The 21,787-nt window shown below is 34.7% G+C and overlaps 2 protein-coding genes across 6 annotated transcripts in view; one reads left to right on the forward strand and one right to left on the reverse strand.

Moving 5' to 3' along the window:
• LOC148281986 (protein MTSS 1-like) overlaps nucleotides 1-21,787 on the forward strand; it is a 258,306-nt gene that overhangs the window by 197,592 nt on the left and 38,927 nt on the right. The window lies entirely within an intron of this gene.
• Nucleotides 3,873-19,918, reverse strand: LOC148281988 (phenoloxidase-activating enzyme-like). Its single transcript, XM_088225796.1, has 6 exons — nucleotides 19,692-19,918; nucleotides 10,936-11,085; nucleotides 9,965-10,185; nucleotides 7,228-7,484; nucleotides 4,870-5,072; nucleotides 3,873-4,415 (listed from the first exon to the last, which is right to left on the reverse strand). Exons 1-6 carry the CDS (start codon nucleotides 19,777-19,779, stop codon nucleotides 4,000-4,002), a joined length of 1,335 nt encoding a protein of 444 aa, XP_088081922.1. The 5' UTR covers nucleotides 19,780-19,918; the 3' UTR covers nucleotides 3,873-3,999.

Here is a 21,787-nt window from a genome sequence, read left to right on the forward strand (position 1 = left end):
AATATATTTTTAGCAGCATTCAAACATGTTATTTTCTAAGGGATTTTTTTTATCCTTGCTCAATTAGTTTTTCTGATTGTTTATGAATAATATTTTTTCAATTATGAGTTAAACATACTAAAATTTCAAGTCTTTTCTTGAACACCATTGTTCTCGAGTTCGCGGAGTAAGTTTAGTTGTTGGTTTTCTAATAAATTATATATAATTTACAAGACAAAGTAATTTGTATGCGCCCCGAGCGCTCCCTGGTACCGAAACCCATATAACGAATATCTCTCCTGAACACGCTATCTTTTTTCATTTAATTCAAATTATTTAATATGTACCTATATCGGTAAAGTAGGTCTTCATACCACACAAAACAAAAACAAAGCATAATATTATACACAAACGTGCCATAAAAGTTGTCAGTTACAAATCCTAGAAACTTCAAAGCTAAACACGGGTTTTTCGGGCCATACCGCGAATCTTCAGAAGATCATTTTTTATGATATACATAATAATTTTTTTGGAAAATCGTTTTTTTTTAAATTCATATTTAAAATGTATTTGTCCGTTTTACACGTGCAGCGCTTACGTGCGATATCGCATAGTCGGTAATATTGTATTTGTGCGTGTGAATATTCGAATGTCCATTCGAAGTTACGGGATCGTGTACATATATAATACAGGGTGTTCTTTTAACCCTGTCACATCCGAAACCACGATGATCAGTATGAGCAAGAAAACATATTGGCACTTAAAATTAGTTTTTAGAACGAATAAAATTGAAAAAAATAAAATATTAAAAAAAACAAATGGTTGCTAACTTCTGCAGTGCAGAAACGAGGAGGGTGGAGGGGGGAGGGGGGAGTCTGACACACCGTTAACCGCGCGGCCGCGCCCCCTCGCTTCTCCCATGCAGAAGTAAGCAACCGTTTGTTCTTTTTGATATTTTATTTTTACAAATTATCTTCGTTCTAAATATTTTTTTAAATATGCTAATATGTCTTCTTGCCCATACTAATCATCGTGGTTTCGGATGTGACAGGGCTTAGAGAACACCCTGTATACATATGTATATATTATATACATCCAAATTTCATTTGCATTTTCCAAATTATATACCTAGCTTCTTTAAAATTTCATAACCTCAATTCATTAAAACAGAAAAGATATCTTCGATCAGGTCCTGCTTTACAAAGTTGTAAATAATAAATTTGATTCCCCAGAACTAATTAATCTACTTGCTTACCGTGTCCCCTCCAGACCGACTAGACTGATATTTTCTATCTTCCTAACATGAATTTTGAATATGTTTTTTGAATTAACTTAAATTTATTTCTTTTAAAGTTGCTTCTCATAGTTTTTTTTAATCCCTTGAAATATGTAAGTAAATATATATTTTTCCTTTTTAAAAAAAAATTGTGTGCAGTGCAGGGGAGAGAGAGGTAGAGGCTCCTGGCAGGAATGCTAGTCCGGGACATTAAATGCCGTTTTCACTAAAACAATATAATATCCGTGGTGCAGTGGTCAAGGCGCTTGACTCACCCACGGAAGGTTCCGGGTTCGATTCCCGGTGAGAACACAAAAATTAAATATGATTTTTTTCAAGCCTGGGTGTTCTGTGATGTAATTCACCACTGTAATTGGGCCTCCTGGTCTGTTGTGGTGCAAAAATAAAATAAAATAAAATAAAAAATAAATATTCTTTTGTCCCAGGACTCGACCTTTGTCCACGTGAAAACAGCAATTTGTAGGATAAAATTGTTCCGAGACATCGCCACTGCGCTATCTCCGCCGAACAATCATTACCCCCACCATCGCGCGTGCCCAACGTCTAGCTCCAAAAAACCCTATTTTTTTTCAACGTTTAGTGTATTTTCGGGGTTCTATTGCTAACCGACCCACCGACAACTCGTGACGTCAAGGGTGGAATAACTTCAAAATTACAAAACTTTAAAAAAACATAACGACGATAAAATGATACATATTTTTTAAAAATGGTTTAGTTGAGTTAACAAATATTAAAAAAAAAACAGTTTTTTTGTTTTTTTTTATTGAACTGAGGTCTTGTGATATATTTTACTCACGGACCGAAGGCCCGACTTTCGAATCCCACTTTACCACAACTCAGTTTACATTTTTCCAGCACGAGTTATTTATTTACGTCAGCGCGTTTGCCTACCATGCAAGAGGGCTCGTGTTCGATTCCCGACATGAGTTGACATTAAATATTTATTTAAAAATGTGTTTTTACACTAGAATATTTCAAAGTCCCTGGACTGGTACCTGAAGCGTAAGACTGATCATCTTACTTTCATGTTACAAAAAATATTAAGATACACGGCAATTGTTGTACCAATACAGTGCCCTATGCACCATTGGGTGCGCAAAGAGAATGATGATGATGGTGATGTTATTTACTTCTTGGATTTAATTTTGGTCTGAAAATTAAAAAAAAAAAACAATTCTAATATTTCTATTTTTTCTAGAACGAATTTCTGGGCCGCGATTATAAACGCTGTCTTCATCGATACATAGCGCGACGATATAAACTAATATCGATACTTTATATGCGAAAATTTGTATATCTTTATGAAAATTCAAAGTATATTCATCGGTAACCTGTAATTAAACATGTTTAGAAAAAAAATGTAAGCTTATTCTTGTTTTCATGCATACAACTTAATTTTACTTTGTAGATAAAATTTAAGATAATTTTTTTACTTCCCCTTAGAATACGGACCCTGGGGTGGTATTTTGAATCTTCCCCTTTGAGAGTAATTAATTTGGGGATTTTTTTTTCTTCATCTGTTTCCACTTTGGATCATATCCATGACCACAGAGATGATTAAACGTCAAATAAATGTGAACACGTGAAATGATGGATGGTTTTCATTTAGAACATTACTGCATTACCAAAAACACTTCATTAAGTTGAATTAACCAAACCGTATTCGCTTTTTTTCTGTTTTTTACATCATTTGACGGTTCATCTTTCGTGTGGCCATATATGAAGCAAAGTGTAATCACACGCAAGAAATAAAATGTCCTCAACCCTCGCGATTAGATCCATTAGAGCACCCCTGGGGGGTTCGCATCAACGGGTTTTACTGGTTACGAATGTTAAAAGTAGAAAGTACCAAACTCAAGTAATACTGAAATCAGAGTTTTTATTTTATTCTATAGAAGATTTATGAAAACCATTATAATTATTTTATCCTATGTTTAATACTCTCAATTAAAATTTTCCATTGTGTTTCAATCGTATTAATAAGCAATGTTAATGTCGTAAAGCTTCCACTGCGTATTTATAGATGTCGCTATTCCTTCTCAAATGTGAAAAAAAAAAGTCAAAATAATCGATATATTATTTTAGATGGTAACATACAGATGGCGGTAGCTCGAAGATTTTATTACAGCTATATAGACCAGCGTTTCCCAACCTGTTTGAGTCTGCGGACCGGTGAAAATAGGAGAAAAAAATGCGTACCGGTAACGCAGGCATAAAAACTTTTATTTATGTGGTATTTTGTTTATTGGTTTATAAATATCAAATGACGCTTTTTTTAGTTGAGGAATTTTTAAATGGTCGACAAGTATTTCTGCGGACCGGCAGAAAACCCCAACTATTAGTATGGATAAGTAAAATCTACTTGCTAACCGTTTCGAGATAGTTCTCTCATGCAGAATCCCTCTGCAGAACTACCTTTTGACCTTACCAATACTCCCACCGCCGCGCCGCCGATCAAACAGAAGCTCCCAAATGCGCACTACAAATCATTTCTGTCATTATTTGAACTTTGAAGTAAACGGTTATTAACAAAAACTTACTCGTATAAATCAACAACTAAACAAAACAACGAAAGGTTAGAAAAAATAAACGATACTTTTATGTGAATGGCAATGGGGGTTTTATTAAATTGTTCTGAATATTTATTGTTGGTTCGCAAGTCTGGTTGTGATTATAGTCGAGTGTAATACAATTGGTGATCACGTCAGCTGGGAGCTGGCAGCTCATGGCTTGAGTTCCCTCTTAATCCAGTCCAGGTAGGAGAAGACCTTGGTATAGACGCCCGGCACGTTGGGCAGCGCGCACGGCGTGGGCCCGAAGCTGACGACGCCGTGCAGCGTCCACGCGGCGCCGCTGTCGGCGGTCGTGCTCGCCGCCATGAGCGGCCCGCCCGAGTCGCCGCGGCACGAGTCCTTGCCCGCCTCGCCGCCCGCGCACAGCTGGCGCTCCCACAGGTCGGCACGCAGGCGGCCCGAGTAGGCGCGCTGGCACTCGCTCAGGCCCACCAGATCGATCTTCAGGTGCAGCTTCTGGTCGCTGGGGCGGCCCGTCTCCGTGGCGCCCCAACCGGCCACGATCATGGACGACGTGCCCTGGCTGCTGATGTCGGACGTGGGTAGGCAGATCGGCCGGATGAAGTCTGCAACATAACGAGGCGTACCTATCACGGGTGGTTTCTGACCACAAATACTGGCAGTGCATTTCTTTACATTTTGAAAGTTTGCAAAAAATCACATAAATTCATTCCAATATTCTATTAATACGCATGTTAAAAGTGACGTTACAGTTAACTCAATTTACATGAATGGTCTGGTACTGCACGGATCATATATATTATATTTTCTCTCTAACATGACTGACCGCTTTAAAGTCACGGTTTCACCAGATCTTGTATTTTTCATACAAATTTGGGGTAAAAGCTCGTGCAAAACTATTATACCGTGTAAACATCTATATATTTGTTATCTCTACTGATCATTCATTTTAATTTATTGTACCTACAACTATTATTTGATACAAACCATCCATTGATTAATCAAATATACTTAAAAGTGATTACGTTCTGAGTAGTAAAATATAAAAGTGGTGTTTACACGTGTAGGGCGCGTCAGACGACAATCTTAGCAGGGCTATATCATTCTTCTGGTTTCCAGTGACCGCTGGGTTGTACTTGGGGTGGGGGATTATTGTCTCAAGAGGGATGGTCACAGGCTCATCGTTGCAGTCATCGCCTCCAGCTATTGTAACGCAGTCTTTCAAAGTCCTTTTGTCGAACTCGCCAAGTCGCAAGTTGATCCTGAAGAAAAAACACCAACCTTAGAAAAATTGACGTTTTATTAATCATACTATTTTATATTATATAGCACAAGTATTGGGAGATCCAAATCAAGATCGTTGGATTCTGTGAAGAGGAACACCATATCCTTGTGTACTAAAAATTTAATAGATAGTAGAAAATATAACCAGAGACTAGAGTTTTAAAACTTGTATCCGGCAAGTAGGGCCCACCCATCAGCCGATTTACTTGAATTATGAACTGTCGATCAACTCTTTCCAGCATAGCGATGGGTATGTTGGTTATTGCCTGGTGAATGTTGTCCTTCAGTTGAGTAAGGTTCTTAGACGATCGGTGTCCACGATGCAATTGAGATACCTCCATGAAAGTTGTAAGGGGCTAAATCGGGTGAAGGCGTCGGCCACTGAAGATCGCCCCTCGAGATTTAACAGAAAAAAATCTTCGATTATGTTCAAATAGCGATCAGAATTATTTGTAACTGCAACCTAATTCTCTTAATGTTCTGTGCTGATCTTATAAGCCGTTTTACTCCTGATCTTCTCTTAACCACTCTTTTATTTTCTCTAAATGTTTTTACCCACATATTAATCAATTGCCGGCCAGGAATACGAGCTCGGTTGCAATATTGAAGTGAGCGCGGAATGTTTGCAGCGTGGCGACGATCAAGCCAACCGTTTTAAAAGTAAGGCTCTACGGCAAACGCGCGCTGTTCGTTCGTCCCCGCATTCTCGATACTTAAGTGGAAAGAATAAAAAACATCCCGAACCACCTATTTGAATAAAACCATCCGCACTCTCTATCAGCCAAACCTCACTTCCTGGTGCCCAATTTAATTCAGCAGGTTATGCTGCCGCATCCTGTATAACAGAGGCGGTATACTTTTGAAAAGTATAAAAGAAAGATCTAAATCCGAGTTAATGAACCCGACATAAGATAGTGTCGGTGCATTTATTTAATTAAAATTCATGCACCGACACAACATTTAGCGAGGCGTCTGGCAGGGTTGTGTTCTCTCGTTTAACCTGTACTCTGACTTGGTCTTCAAAGAAGCGCTGATTGGTACAAATCTAGGTGAAGGTAAACGGTGTAGCTATCAATAATATTAGATTTGCAGATGACACCGTTCAAATTGCAGACAATATACAAAACCTTCAAGAACTGCTTGATAAGATTAACTCCGTCGGTGAACGTTTTGGTTTAAATATTAATGGAAACAAAACTAAACTTATGGTTTTTAGCCGAGAGAGCCATCTAAATGTAAATCTTCAACTTAAAGGTGTCAATCAAGAGAGTGATACAGTTCAGGTACTTAGGCAGTATCATCACTGAAAATCTAGACCCCGACATGGAGATAAAATACAGAATAGAAGCAGCCCGAACAGGATTTAACAAAATGAAAAATCTTCTTTGTGACGATAATATAAACCTTAAGCTGATACGATGAATGGTCAAATGTTATATATGGTATGTCTTACTGTACGGTGTAGAGGCATGAACTCTTAAAGTTACTTTTATAAACCGCCTTGAAGCATTTGAAATGTCGATCCACCGTAGAATGTTAAGAATATCTTGGACTGATATGATAACCAACAATGAAGTATTACGTAGTGCCAATACTAATAGAGAACTATTCACCACTGTTAAGCTCCGTAAGATTTCATATTTTGGCCATGCGTTGAGAGGTGATAAATATGCCATACTTCAGCTTGTCATGAAGGGGAAGATCGAGGGACGTAGAGGGGTCGGAAGAAAATAGCTTTTCTGGCTTAGAAACATCCGTGCATGGACCAGGATTAGAACTGCGGAGGAGCTGTTTCGCACTGCTTAGGATAGGGAAGCTTTCTCCCAAGCGATCGACAACGTCGGAGGGACCCAACATGACACGTGAAGAAGAAGAAGAAATAAACGGCACTGCGAGACACAGAAAAATGAGAATTTATTAAATATACATACAAGTGAGTAAAATTGAGTTATTTGAAGAATATGTCATTAAAAAATCATTTAAACCAACAAGTTACAAATACTCAATAAGTGTTAAACACACATTTAAAAACACAAAATGAGAACAGTTAAAGAAAAATATTTTGTAGTATATTTACACGAGAGGTTATATTCAGGACATTAATTTAAACATTAGGTAATTTTAGCGACTTACGGCGTTCCAAGTTGCGTGAGCACGTCTCCGAACACGCAGTGGCCCGCTGTGAGGGCGTAGCGCACGCTGATGAGCGTCGCCCCGCAGCCCAGCGAGATGGTGTTCCGCTTGGTGCGGAACTCCACGAGACCCATCCACGGGTACTGGTCGATGTTGGTCACGTTTCCGCCCACGATGCGGTCCTCGGAAGCCTCCATGCCGCACTTGTCCGCGGCGGGAAGCAGGTGGTCTACGTTGGGCACGGGACCTAGAGGCTCCTGCAAGATTCGCCACAAATTTATTGGAAAATAATCATTTTTGGACTTCTCAATTTTACCAAAAAATAAGTTCCGTTTGTACTTATTCTGACTTCTTGAGAAGTTAAGTCCATTATGAGTTAGCTGACTGCTGTGTACGTTTCATGTTGCTTGTTTAAAATGCTGATAGAAAATAATTCGTTTCCTTAATGCAAAGAACATTTAGCAAGTCCACATTCATCACCATATCTGTTAGGTATCTGTATTTTTGTATTCGTACCAAACACGAAGACGTGTTTACCTCAAAATAAAATATTTTACATTCAGTGGTCGACTAAAACCAGTTTTTTGGGTTTTATTCGTTCTTGCTCAAAAAATATCCGAGTTACTGCCACTTGATAATGAATTTACTGTTTTTATTTATTTTATTGGATAAACAAACAGTAAGTACATAAATATTGTCAATTTCTTTGCATATTAATTTAGGACACTCATGCATACACCAAAAAATATGTTTACACTTAATACAATAATTTCAATTAAGTTAAATATAGCAAATGTAAAATATGTAACATCATTATAAAATAGTGTGTTTATTTATCATCTGCAATCCATAGTTTATAATGTGCGACAAGCTTCCAAACATACTATAAATATAAGTTCCTTAAAACAGGCGTTGCCTTTATTAACAGCAACTAAAGAACTTTTTGAACAAACTAAACAATTAAACGTAACTGAACTCTTTGAACTAGAATCTTTAAAATTTATTCATAAATTAGCCACTGATGTAATTGTAGACGAAGAATTAAAACTTGAAAAAAATTGTAGTAAACATGAACACAATACGAGAATTTCAGAAAAATATCATATACAATCTTTTAAAACGAGAAAAGGACAATCGAGACTTATAAACCATGGACTGAAATTATACAATAAACTACCAGACAAAACTAAACAAAAGACTCAGGCAACCTTTACAAAAGATGTTAAAAATATTATTATTAACAGTAGAATTTGAATTTTAAAAGTGAAAACATTTTGTTAAATGTATGTAACCCGTAAGGGTTTATCAATAAAATTTAAATAATAAAAAAATAAAAAAATAGGATCCGATAGATCCTCATACAAATTTTCTGCCATGTCATTGCAGTTCGGCTGTTGTGAGGTCTATTCTTAGTGCACAAAAGCTTTAAAAAATCATCTCGGGAAAACTATCGATAGAAATTAAATAACAGGTCTAATAAATAAATAATTAAGAACAAATAACAACATCCAATAAATTATTAAGATCCGGTCTAATTACAAATATCTTTGCGGTTTTAAGCAATGAAAAAACGTATGGTTTTGTTATTAATGTTTAATTACAATAAATTAGAATCAAAGATTTTTAACCACAATAAATCTGATTATATCATCGTTTCCTCCTATAGCTAGTGATTTGTGTTCGTATATTTTTAATATTATTGTATATTGTTTGTGTAACCCACGATGTGAGAGCCTCCAGGGTTTAAAAAAAAATGTCTATGAATGTATTCCACAATTTAAATACTTGTATTTTAAATTTTATATGAATTTTAAAAAGTATTTTCAAGGTGGAAAAAAAAACACCTTTACTTTCAATGTATAGGTACAATTCTTTACTATCTATACAACACAATGTATATTATTGAACCTGGCTGTGGTCCCTCTGTAGACTCGCGGATCAAAAGTCTGAGGTTCAAATCGCACTCCACCACAACTCGATTCCCATTTTTTCAGCACACGTTATTTACGGCTTTTAGGAAACGATTTGAAAATTGCCATTTAAAACCGTTAAAAAGGGCTCTCAGATGCACTTCAATTATTACATCAGTTGAATATATCGGGCTGCTGGCCGCATATTCGTAAGTACCCGACGCGCTATCAATTCTCGATGCTTCGGAATCATTAGGAAATACGTTTCCCGTTCGAGATGTTTCGGAATCACTCAGGCGCTCGTTTTTAATTAGCACTGTTCCATTTCGTGACGTCACAAAATCACAAATGTATTTTAAAAGAAATTTGTTTGTATCCGTTATTATTGGGGTGGATAACGCCTCAGGTATCTCCATTCGACGCGTCTGCTATTTTCAAAGCTCTTGGGGTGGATTCCGAAACATCCTGAACGGATAACGTGTCGGATATTTACGAATATCCTTCTGGTTCTTTCGAGAGCACCTTGGTGTGCGCGCTATTTCTAAGTGGCTTTATTGCCTGAACTATATCTATCATGTATAATGTAACCTTCCTTGACAAGTCCTTATGACTTAAAATAAATAAATAAATTGACGTATCACTATATGAATATCTTGTAAATCCTCATCCAGACTTCCGCATCGCGCTTCCGGTTGCATTCTCTGTAAATGAAAAAAAAGGGACCTTGGGAAGTGACACCATCGCATGGGCAGGCGCTGATCTCGGTCAGCTTGAATCTACGCAGGTAGCTCAAGGTTTTTAAGTAGTCGTGGATAACAGTTCGTTACCGTTTCAGTCGTTGGGCTAGACGGCGGGCTGCCGCAGCAGACATTGAACCTGGCGGGCCCCTGGCACGAGGACTTGCGCAGGTACTGCACCGTGGCGGGCGGCAGCGGCTTGGGCCCGTTGAAAAGCGCCTTGAGGTGCGCGCAGCTGTCGAGCGCCACGCACTTGCCCTGCGTGCCGTCGGCCGTGGTGCAACCCGCCGTGGGACAGCACACGCTCACTCCTAAACAATAACACACCAGGGTTAAATAATTTGTTCCACATATATGATGTGTATGCATCATTTAGCCTGATATGGCTACGTGCGACAAGACAAACAGGCCGTTGACCACTGCAAAATGTTGCTAGGTAATGTTTTATCAGGACAATGCTCCAGTACACAAGGCGTTAGTGTCGATTTTTGAATTGGTTGAACACCCTTATATTCACCTGATCTAGTCCCCCAGTGACGACCGGCCATTCCCAAAACTAGTGCTACCGAGCGGCAAGCTAAAACCTGCATCGGCTTAGTTACGACAGGCCGCTGACCACTGCGAAATGCTGCTAGGTGCTGCTTTATCAGGACGATGCTCCAGTACACAAGGCGTTAGTGTCAATTGTTGAATTGGTCGAACGCCTTTATATTCACGTGATCTAATCCCCCAGTGACTACCGACCATTCCCAAAACTCATGGAACATTTTTTTCGTGGACATAATTTTAGGACGACAATAAGGTCATGTGCTGTGTAGATGAGTGGTTGGCAGGGGTCGGAATATATGCCCAGGGGGAAACTACGTTTAACAATAAGGTTTTTTTTTTCATCCACTTTGAAATAGGCTAGGGTTGGAACATATCAATCAACCTTCGTACAAAACATTTTTTTAAACGGAAATTGGAAATCGTTAGGTTGCCAATGCTTTTATCCATCAAGTTTACTGTTTTCAGAATTTTCTGTCTTTATTTTTAATGCAAGAATAACCTACTGGAATTACCTGCTTGGGCAGATGGGCATCGGGAATCCTTGAGTAGTTTCGTCTGGTCGGCAGGACGCTGCCTGTTCCTTAGTATTGCAAGGAGGCTATGGCAATCTTCTATGGGAACACAGTTGCCAGCACTGCTAGTCGGGGTTGTGCATGTATTTTCTAAAAATAAAATAATGTGTTTATCTTTCCGAAACGTCAGTTTGATAATTTATTATAATTGTCACTCATTTATATTGTCCTTAATTCTTTGCTATTGCACATTATCATCTAATACTATAAAGTCTGTTACAAAATTCTGGTGTTTTATATTTGAATATAAATATCCGAATCTAAGGCAAATCGCCCTTCAGCCGACGGCAATGTTTGGGTCAACTTACTAGTGCGAGTCTGCGTTTTCTAAAATGAAGATAATTAAGTCAAAATATAGCAATCGACTAACTTAAGAACATATGTCATCATGTTTGCGATCAGCACTCGGTAATTGCGGACCATCTTATGAAAAGTATGCTGAGGACATGCCGTGCCACGCTTCACTTCATCCAAAGTCACTTTTTAGTTAAGTTTAGACACTAGAACTCGTTTGTTTGGTAAGAACCAATAAACTCGCAATTTTGAATAATTATGAGTTTTTTCATTGACATTTTAAAGCAGACCTGCACTTACCTTAACTAAAAAATACAAATTGTGCGGAAAACTAATATCTGTGCCACGATACACTCTACCTAGACGAAAATCCTGCATCACATATACTTGCAGCCTCTCAAGAGTCGATCGATCGTAGTCTAACAATATTGAGGTAGATCGCCAGCAGTTCAAGTTTGAGCACCCCTGCATTAGAGTATAAGATCCAATTATAAAAAGAAGAAAAAAAAGTCTTAAGACATATAAAAAAATTAACATTCTCCACAATTTTGCTTTTATTGCCATAAGAGCAGCGGAAATCGAAAATGTAAAATTCGCTCCGCCCTAATGTACAAAAATATTGATTGCATTCAAGATATTGCTAGACCAATCACCTATTTTAATTAATATCGATTTTTTAGACCTGTTTTTATTCAAGAATTTTTTAGCATTTCGAGTTTAAATCCTGTAAAATATGGTATCTAAACCCAGACGGTTTTTTTTAACTATTTAAGTTTATTGAAATTTACTATCGATGGATACTTATTTATTAAAACAGGTTTAACTTGTTTATATTAATAGTTCGTGGTCAACTATCAATATATTGATTATATTCAACGTTTCATTACCCATGAATGTCCCTGGCTGGAGTTGTTTAACTCGATATAGTGACTCTTCTTTTCCTTTAACTACATAAATGTCCCTTTTAAAATGACAGTTATTTTTCACATTAATAAAATAAAAATTTAAAAGTCGGAATAATCGACGTGCGTGCATGAGAAGATGTATGAATGTGAAGGAAGCAAAGGAAGTGTGCCAGGACAGAGTGGTGTGGCGTTCTATCCTCTCTGCTTACCCCTCTGGGGAAATGGCGTGATGGTTAGTTAGTTAGTTAGTTAGTTAGTCATTTTGTGTTCAAATGTTATGTTAACAATATTTTGTGTTCGTCTAAATTTTTGAAGACAAGGACTGGATTCAACTCCCTGGGAGCTGTTAATATTAACATATTACAACAGAGATGAAGAACATCTTCAGAGAAGGTAATATAGAAGTCAAGGCATCTACAGGGCTTATGACCTGTCATTAGCTGGTTTAAGTGTATTAAGATTCAATTGTATGAATCACACCCGCATAAATAAAGGTTTCAGCTCTTTAACTTCACAAACATCAACATATGAAAGAATTGAAGGAATATAGATGTTCAAATATAGGCAGAATGGTGAATGTTACGCAGTGTGTAAAGTGGCCACTTAAACCAGCCAATGACAAGGCATAAGCCCTGTAGATGGCTAGACTTCAATATTATCTTCTCTAAAATGTTCTTCATCTGTGTTGTAATGTGTTAAATGTTATGTTAGTAAATATTTGTATATAACCACGTACCAACTTTTTCATTCTTACCTGTCTCTCGTCAGGACATTAATTACATTTCGCCAGGATATTTATTTCGCTAGCATCAATTCACATAATTGTCCTGATGAAAAGACGGGTACGTTTTGAAACTCGTAGGCATAGAAAAGTCAGTAAATGGATATATATATAAATATTTACCAACAAAATTGATTTGAGAAATCTCGTCACGAGGATCCTTTCTTAGGACGACTGTGCAGTGTTCTTTTGATTTTTTGTTTCTTCGTATAAATTTTGGCGTTGCATCGAACCCGGGGCTTATTTTTTTATTTATAGTTATCTATTGTTGTTTAAAATAATAGGGAAATAAAAAATATTACAAAAAAACATAACCCTAACCCAGCACTAATTACGTGCACAATTGTGTATAGCCAGCTTGAACATGATCACGATAAAAAAGTTAAAAATCAGACTCCCATTTAGAAAATAGGCGAAGTTACAAAATTCAATTTTATGTATGACGGAAAAAAAATTATGATATGGGAAAAAACATTTATGAAGAAAAAAAAAACCATTCAAACTTAAGGTTAAGCTATAACATGTGTAAAACAATTTATAAATAAAACTAGCGGACGTTGTCCTGCCCGAACGTTAGCAAAACTTTTCATTGATAAGTAGGTACCTAGATACTTGTTTGTGATTAAATTCCAAAACTACAAATTGTCAATATTAAAAAAATATTGAATTTAAGTAGGTATTTGTTTATGGTTGAATTCCAAAACATGAAATATATATTTTTTCAAATATGGCATTCTTTTTGCAAACGTCAAACTCCGGTCGTCTCACCAACAAAGGGGTGTAGTTATGTAGAAATACGATTTTTAAAAATGCATTAAATTTAATATTATTTTAGTGTTACCAAAAATCCAATAAAAAGAAATTATAAGGAATTTAACATCACACGTACAGAGGAATTATATATATAAAGATAACGACAGTAGCTACGTAAACTATCGTATGTCGAAAACAATTTCCTTTCAGGTGAGCTTTTGAAAGATGTTTTCGTTCACCTAAATTACAATTACACGCTATTAATTTGAATTTTAACTTATACGCATTATAGTTTAAATTCGACATTTGAAAATGGTGTCTCCAATCAACACTTTTTGAGATTTCGCTGTAACGATTTTTTTGCGTGGAATCCATATCGGTTCAAAATCCGTATACAGTACTTACGGTTTTTTACGAAGCTTCTGCATTTATTCTTATGACCGTATGTGTATCTTACGATGTATCGGTTTAATTTTTTAAAACGAATTAAATTTCCGTGTGTGTTACATACGATACTTTTTTTCTATATATAAAAACAAAGTACATAATCGTATGTATTTCATACGAAAGTTTTGAACAAGTTTTAATAATTACCCTTAAAGTCTCAAAGTAATAATTCTCTAGAGATGTCAATAAGCTCTATTAAGCTTAAAATCGTTTTGTTCTCTATCGAGAACCTAAATAAGTTTTTTTTTGTATCACATACTTTTGACCTCTGAAATATTTAATAGATTGAGTTTTTCTTTTTCTTGGTGGAACTGCATTTTAATTACAATAATAAAACTATGTCTTAAATATTTATTTCTAGACGATTTATTCATTTGTAACAAAACATTATGACATTTGTGTGTATGTGTAAAGTAAACAAAACCCGTACTCGCGACAACGTGCGCTCTAGGCTGGTATTCCAAACGCTCTCGCGGCCGTATTATCTCGTGTATTTTGTATGTAAACTGTTTTCTCGTGCCGCGAGTGTGGTTCAGAATAGACGGCGTAATAAATTGTAATTGATACATGCGATAGGCGGTTTCACATTCGCCTCCACTCAACGCAGTCGATTGTATCAATACCATAATTTACGGCGCATGTTCGCAAAACATACGATATTTTACCGGAAATATTCTTTGTTTTTAGAGATATTTATATTTTAAATAAAGAGATTTAAAATTACCGTATTGAGGAAGTTCAGTGTATTTTTTTATTTGTCAATATACTATTAAACTAAGCCAAAAAAAATTTTATTTTGTTTTATATATCGTATTATCAGCGCTTTTTTTAAAGTTTTTATTTCTGAAATAACTCCGCGTGAGACGTGAGAGGTTGTTCTCTGTTAGTTCTTCCGATTGGTTCGTTTACGGTAAGCCAACCGGATATCCTTCTCAGCTCTGATATAATTGTTTGGTTCATATGAACTAGTGACGTCGATCAAAGTAGTGCGCTTTTAATAAAATATTTTTATAATTTTTTTCATACATTTCCCAGAAACTTTGCCGTACAATTTAATGCTCTAATTTTTAGCGCGTGCAAGAAAACATTTTTCGTATCCAATTTCCTGTAGGGCTGAAGTTCCTCATTGTCTACGCGTCACAGTTGAAATGCTAAATTCGACATTTTGTGGGATATTTTGTACGATAGTAAACGTAGCTGCCATCGATATTATATGTAAAATGTTATTATTAGAGCACACATAAGAATAGTGTTTTATTGTGCCCTACTTAAAGATTCAAAATAAAAATAATTAAAAAAATACAACGCAATTTTCTAACATAGACCAACATGTGAAGAGATAATACAGGTGATACTTTTTGTATAAATAAATGCGTTTGTAGTGTCTAGAGTCGATTATTGTAATGGTATCTACGCAGGTATATCAATGAATAAAATGACTCGCCTATATTCTGTATTGAATGCCGCAGCGAGACTTATTTTTGGAATCTCTAAGTTCAGTCATATCACTCCACTACTTCGGGAATTTCACTGGCTACGTTTTCCACAGAGGGTAGAATACAAACTCTGTTGGCTTATGTATAAGTCACTGCACAAATCTGCTCCAGAATATCTAAGGGAACTCTGCATTCCAGATGAACTAGCTGACAGACGTCTTACGCTTAGAGCAGCTACATCTACGTCGAAAGGAAAAGTTATTATACCTCTACGCAAACAGCGCACTAAATTCGGCGAACGTGTATTTGCGGTCGCAGGCCCTACGGCATGGAATGCTCTCCCAGCAGAAGTCCGAAACTGTGAGAAACTTAAAACCCACTTGTTCTCTAAATCATTTGAATAAATTCTTAGCATGTGGTGAAAAAGTAATATGAAAAAGTACATTTTTTTCTGAAATTAAAAAGTTAAAATTAAATTAATATTTTTATATAATCACTTTGTAAAGCGCCCTTGAGATATTATATTACGAAAATGGCGTTATATAAGTTATCCATAATTATTAATATTATTAGCGTTGTTGTTTCGTGAATTTTGAGTGTGGTGTTTTATCTTGATAGTCGAATGTGCTCATCACTGCACCACGTCGCGGACAAAATTGTATTAGATTCATGGTAAAAATAAAACTAATCCAACGGCCTCTGAATACAAATTCTGTTTTTCCATATTGATTTCAAAGAAATCTTCAGACGTGTTTTTATTCCATACTACCTGCTATTGAATTACGCCAATCATTTGCCTCGGCGAAAAGAGGGTTAAGTCATTAAAAAAAAAAAAAAAAACATTTTTAAATAAAATACAAACGTCATCATCATAAACTCAATGCAGCGTAGTTCGATCATCCGTTGCATGAAGTACTAGTTTTATTGATTTATTAAGAATAATTTATATAGCGCCATTTATTGTGAAAATCACCGCGCTGTACAACAAGCATCCCAACACGGCTTGCAGCCTCAGAGTGCGAGGCAGTTAGGATTCTAGTTCCCCATTTTCAATAGGGTCAAATTTAAATTATTATATAGGAGCTAGATTTAACACGTCTTGCAGCTACACAGCACACGGATGTTTAGAAATCTAGTCCCTCATTTACGCTGCAGAAGAAAATGAATAAGAAGTGTTTTTGATTTACAGATAATCAGTTATCAAGTTACAAGTCTTTTGCTCCAGGTTCCAGTTAAGGAATAATGAAATATTGCAACTCAAAAATCCTTTAAAATCAATATTTTACATTCACCCTGCCAGGAATCTAACCCAGGACCCCAAGAATGGTAGGCGAACGCGCCAACCACTATACAACAAGTCGTATATACCTCCATGTATTGCATCCTTTTTTAAAAAAACATCGTTGAAAAGTTGTTTCGAATCAAAACATCGTTTAAATTGAATCAGGTTGTGGTCCCGTGGCTACTTCAACTTGATTTCCATTTTCTAAAAGCGAGTTATTTGCAACGTGTTGAAAATGGCCCCAAAAATTGAAACATTCTTTTTTTTCATAGTAAAAATTATTCAAAATCGTGTTTTTGTGTTTTAAAATATTTTAGATTGCCTATATTTTAAGTCCTATCCGCCTCGTTGCCCGTGGTGTGGTGCGTTCGCCTACCGCGCTTTACGTTCCGGGTTCAATTCCTAGGATGTTTGACGTAAACTATTTGTTTATAAGGCTGTTTCACACTGAAGTATTTGATTATTCCTTGAAGCGCATAACTGATCAGCTTACCTTTTTGTAAAGGATAATTGAGCCTAACCTATACGTAGTACATACATAGTAAGAATCGGTCGGGTTGTAGTTTCGTGGCTAGCGTCGTGAGCTCACGTATCAATGGTCCGAGGTTCGCACCCCGCTCTAACACAACTTGATTCCCATTTAAAATAATAAAAAAATCGTTCAAAATGGGCCCTAAAATTGAAATGTTTTTGGTAAATCAAAAGAACGCAAATGTTTCTTAAATTATTTTTTTTAAGTAGCATACTATGTGTATTTTTTTACAATGTGTTTTTGTAACTTATTTGTGTTATCAAATATTTTTATTATTATTTTACTTAAACCAACATTCCTTATATTAGACTTAGAATTAGATAATCAATGTCAATCAGCCGTACATTTTAGCAAATACAACAGGTTTTTTTTTTGCATGATCTGCAAAACTACATAATTGAACAATATATTTATAAAGTTCTGCAAAAAAAAAAAATCATACTGTTAATACGTTTCTTGCATTTATTTGAATTATTCAATATCTTTATTGATTTCATGTAATTTATTGTTACCTTATCTTTTTTTAATTTTATAAAAAAAAACTCGCTTTGAAAATGGAGAAACTGTAAACTTTTTTTGTGCAGCGTCATTTTTAAAATTTGTTTTATTAATAAAACACATGTATTAACATAAAAATAAAAACCAACAAGATTAACATGTTATACTCCCGGGGCTGCTATTCCAAACGCTCCCGCGGCCGCAGAAAAGGCTTTTATAGCCCGTATTTACTTACAAAATACGCGCTAAAAAAGAGTTTTGTACGGCCGCGAGAGCGTTTGGAATAGCAGCGCAAGAGTTATAAAAAAAATCTTTTGGGACGGTATATAAAAAGTAAACATTTTTGTGATAATATATAATATCAGTTAATACAATCCAAAATAGTAAGAAAACATAATATTAGAAACATAAAAGTATACACACAGTACTATACATTATTTATATGTTTTATTTTACTTTTTAAATAAAGAATAAATAACATTGAAAGCCCCGCCCCTTAAATACCCCAAAACCGTTTTAAAGACTAACGGTCTTCCATAGGTTGCGCTCATACTAATTTTTTTTATTTTGTTCACAAAAATCGAGTGACGTTATTTTTTTATTTCAGTTTCATAAAATGCGATTTTAATTGAATTCAGCTGAACTGCTTTCATTGCCCCCTTTCACTGTGAGTTTGGAAAATTATATGGAGGACTTCTGTCGAATATTGTCATTCTTACTTATGACCAAATTGCAAAAAAAATAAAAAAATTAGATATTTTTATCACCCGAAATAATGTTCTATTAGGTATTTTTTTCCACCAATGACCAGTTTCGACCCCATTAAAAACTTGGTTTGGCGTGTATCTACACATGTTCTTCAATATTTATTTCTGGATAACTCCTGGGTCCCGATTACAATGGGAAGTTAATTGAGTTATTATTGTTATCAAAAACATTTTTCACTTTGTGGTATGACATTTTACACTTATTTGTTTATACATTTGTATAAACTACTATATTTTTTTTTTAAATTACACTTTGACCGGTTTCGAGGTTACTACCTCATCGTCAGGAATTTAACCAACTTATAATTACACGCGTTGCTATTTATATTTTACTGTCTATAAAGAAATACCGATATTTGTGTACGAAAAAAAAGTATCTTCGTCGGTAAACTATAATTGAACATTTATTGCAACTGAGAGTGAAAACATTTTTGAGAAGGGAATATGAAAGTCTAGGCATTTGCAGAAATTATGATTGTTACACAGTGTGTAAAGTGGCTACTTAAACCAGCCAATGACAGGTCTGCAAATGCCTAGACTTCAATATTCCCTTCTCAAAAATGTTTTCCCTCTCTGTTGCAAAAAAAAATAAATATGAATAACTCCCTAGGGAGGAAATCCAGCCAGTCTGAAGCATTTGGACATACTAAAACATTGTAAAATTGAACATGTTTAGAATTAAAAAATGTATGCATATTCTGCTTTTCATACAGAAAACTTCATTCAGTTCTGCCCATTGGCCCGCTGACTTACCGTAAACCGGAAATCTTTCACAACTCTCTTATCATTAGTTGATTCATATGAACTTGTTACGTCGTTGAAAGCAGTTCGTTCAAGAAACTTTGCCGTACAATCTAATACTCTACCGTGCGTAAGAAAGTATTTTTCATGTTCAATTTCCCGTAGGGCGGAACTACCTTATTATAAGAACGTAAATAAAGTAGATAACAATATTTTGAAATGTGTTTATTACAAAATGGCGTTTTTTTTATTATACTTACGTCCTTCAATTGGAGCAACGAGATAAAGTGCTAAAAATAATGATGCCAGCCAAAGCGATGACACTGTACTCGAACTACGACCTTCCATGTCGATTTTTATCTTATCCTCCTTCGATTGAAGTTTTTACAAATATATACGATATTGTTTAATAACACTGAAAAACAACAAATTATTTTACTATCACATCCGTGTACCGGCCGCTCAAGACGGTGGCCGATTGGAAACTGGAGATGAGATCGAAAACCAAAACTGGTCGGTGGTCAGTACTCAGTACCTAGTGGTCATGGAAATTATCGCGATTAAAAAAATAAATTATCAGCATGCGAAAGTTATTTGGTTCGCATGTGAAATGCTATTTCTGTTCAACGTGTTTTTAACTCTTGTGTGGCTGTGATGTCACACTAGTCTACATACGATACAAGACTTGATATTTCTCTCTTATTTTTTTATTCAAATCGACATTTTCACACCGAATTTGGAAAGTAATATTTGTATAACTATGATGGATTTTAATATTTATCCTTGCTACGCGATGAATGAATGTCCTCTAATACATAAATATATCTGCATAAGAGAGAGCACTAATATATAACTCGTAAGAAGGAAGACTTTTTTAAATAAAAAAAAAAAAAAAGTTTTTTACAATAAACATAAGTGATAAAACAGAATATTAAAAAAATAAAGCATAATTGCATAGCAATGAAATACATATTAATAGTAAAAATAGCAATCAAAAAAATCCCAGAAAGGCGTTTTATAACATGCGTTCAAAGTTGTTTGGCGTTCTATCCTCTCTGCCCACCCCTGCGGATAAACGGCGTTATAGTTTGTTTCTGTAATTTTATAAATATTGTATTACTTGTTTTTTTTAATTTTATTCGGTTAACAAACAGTATGTACATAAATATTTTCAATTCCTTTGTATATTAGTGTAGGACACTCGTGCATAAACCAAACAAATATTTCACACTTAAGAAAATAATTTAAATTATATTAAATATAACAAATGTAAAATATTAGAAATAAAAATATGTATATAATAATAAAATTAATTAAATATCTGCTTCTCTCAATATTTCTACGATTTTTTTACTTAAATTTTCACACATTGTCATATCAGCCTTGGTAAATCTATTGTTACATTGCATATATATTTTTATACAATATATTTAAGAAAGAAGTGAAAAGTTACATTTATAATTCTTCTTTGTGTAGCACTGATTAAAAACACCGTTTATATATTTATTTTGTAATTTATATATGTTATCCTAAAAATATTAATAATTTAAAATAAAATAAACAAACTATTGTAAGACGTCACTCCCCTTTATGTACACAAGAATTGGTTTTTTCTTTTACGTAATGGGAAACGTTAATGTAAATATATGTTTTAAATTAATATAAAAATTGTATTTATTAGTAATATTGTATACTTATATTTGTTACCTAAATAATGTTTTTTTTTTTAATTGCTCGCATATTCTAGTATTTTTTTTTTCATGGAGTCTTTATTCAATAAAATATACACATTATTACAATATTAATACATTATAAAGAAAACAAAGTATTAAAATATATTTGGTCCCGATAAACTATTCAATAATAGTTTGTCATCGGGTGCTCAGACATTAGTTTTAATTAATAATCAAATAAAAGAGTACGGACATAATACTGTATACGTATAAAATAATGAACATATATTATTTTGTTTTTGATGCTTTGAAAAATATTATTAAGAAGAAAAAAACTCCAACAAAACCAGATAAAAATGGTTTAAAGAAATATTTTTTTGAAAAGTAAGAAAATAGAGTAAAATAATACAATTAAAATTAAAGAATAGCCATTTACTTGGATATATTTTAAACATAGGAAAAAAATATAAACACTTCTAAATAGTGTGTGCTCATAGATGTAATCAAAATAGGATAAAAAATAAAACAAAAATCGAAAATTTCAATTCATATCTACAGAAAAAATAAAAATAATAAGAAAATTATAAGTACATATTAAAATTAAGATGTAAAAAATGTAAATAAAATAAATGAAAAGGTTAACCTAAGAAAAGAACAAAAATGTATTCAATGAGAGACAAAAA

The sequence above is a fragment of the Micrasema longulum genome, unplaced genomic scaffold (assembly GCF_059751315.1).
Source record: "Micrasema longulum isolate JH-2025_06_02 unplaced genomic scaffold, ASM5975131v1 h1tg000387l, whole genome shotgun sequence".
NCBI lineage: Eukaryota > Metazoa > Arthropoda > Insecta > Trichoptera > Brachycentridae > Micrasema > Micrasema longulum.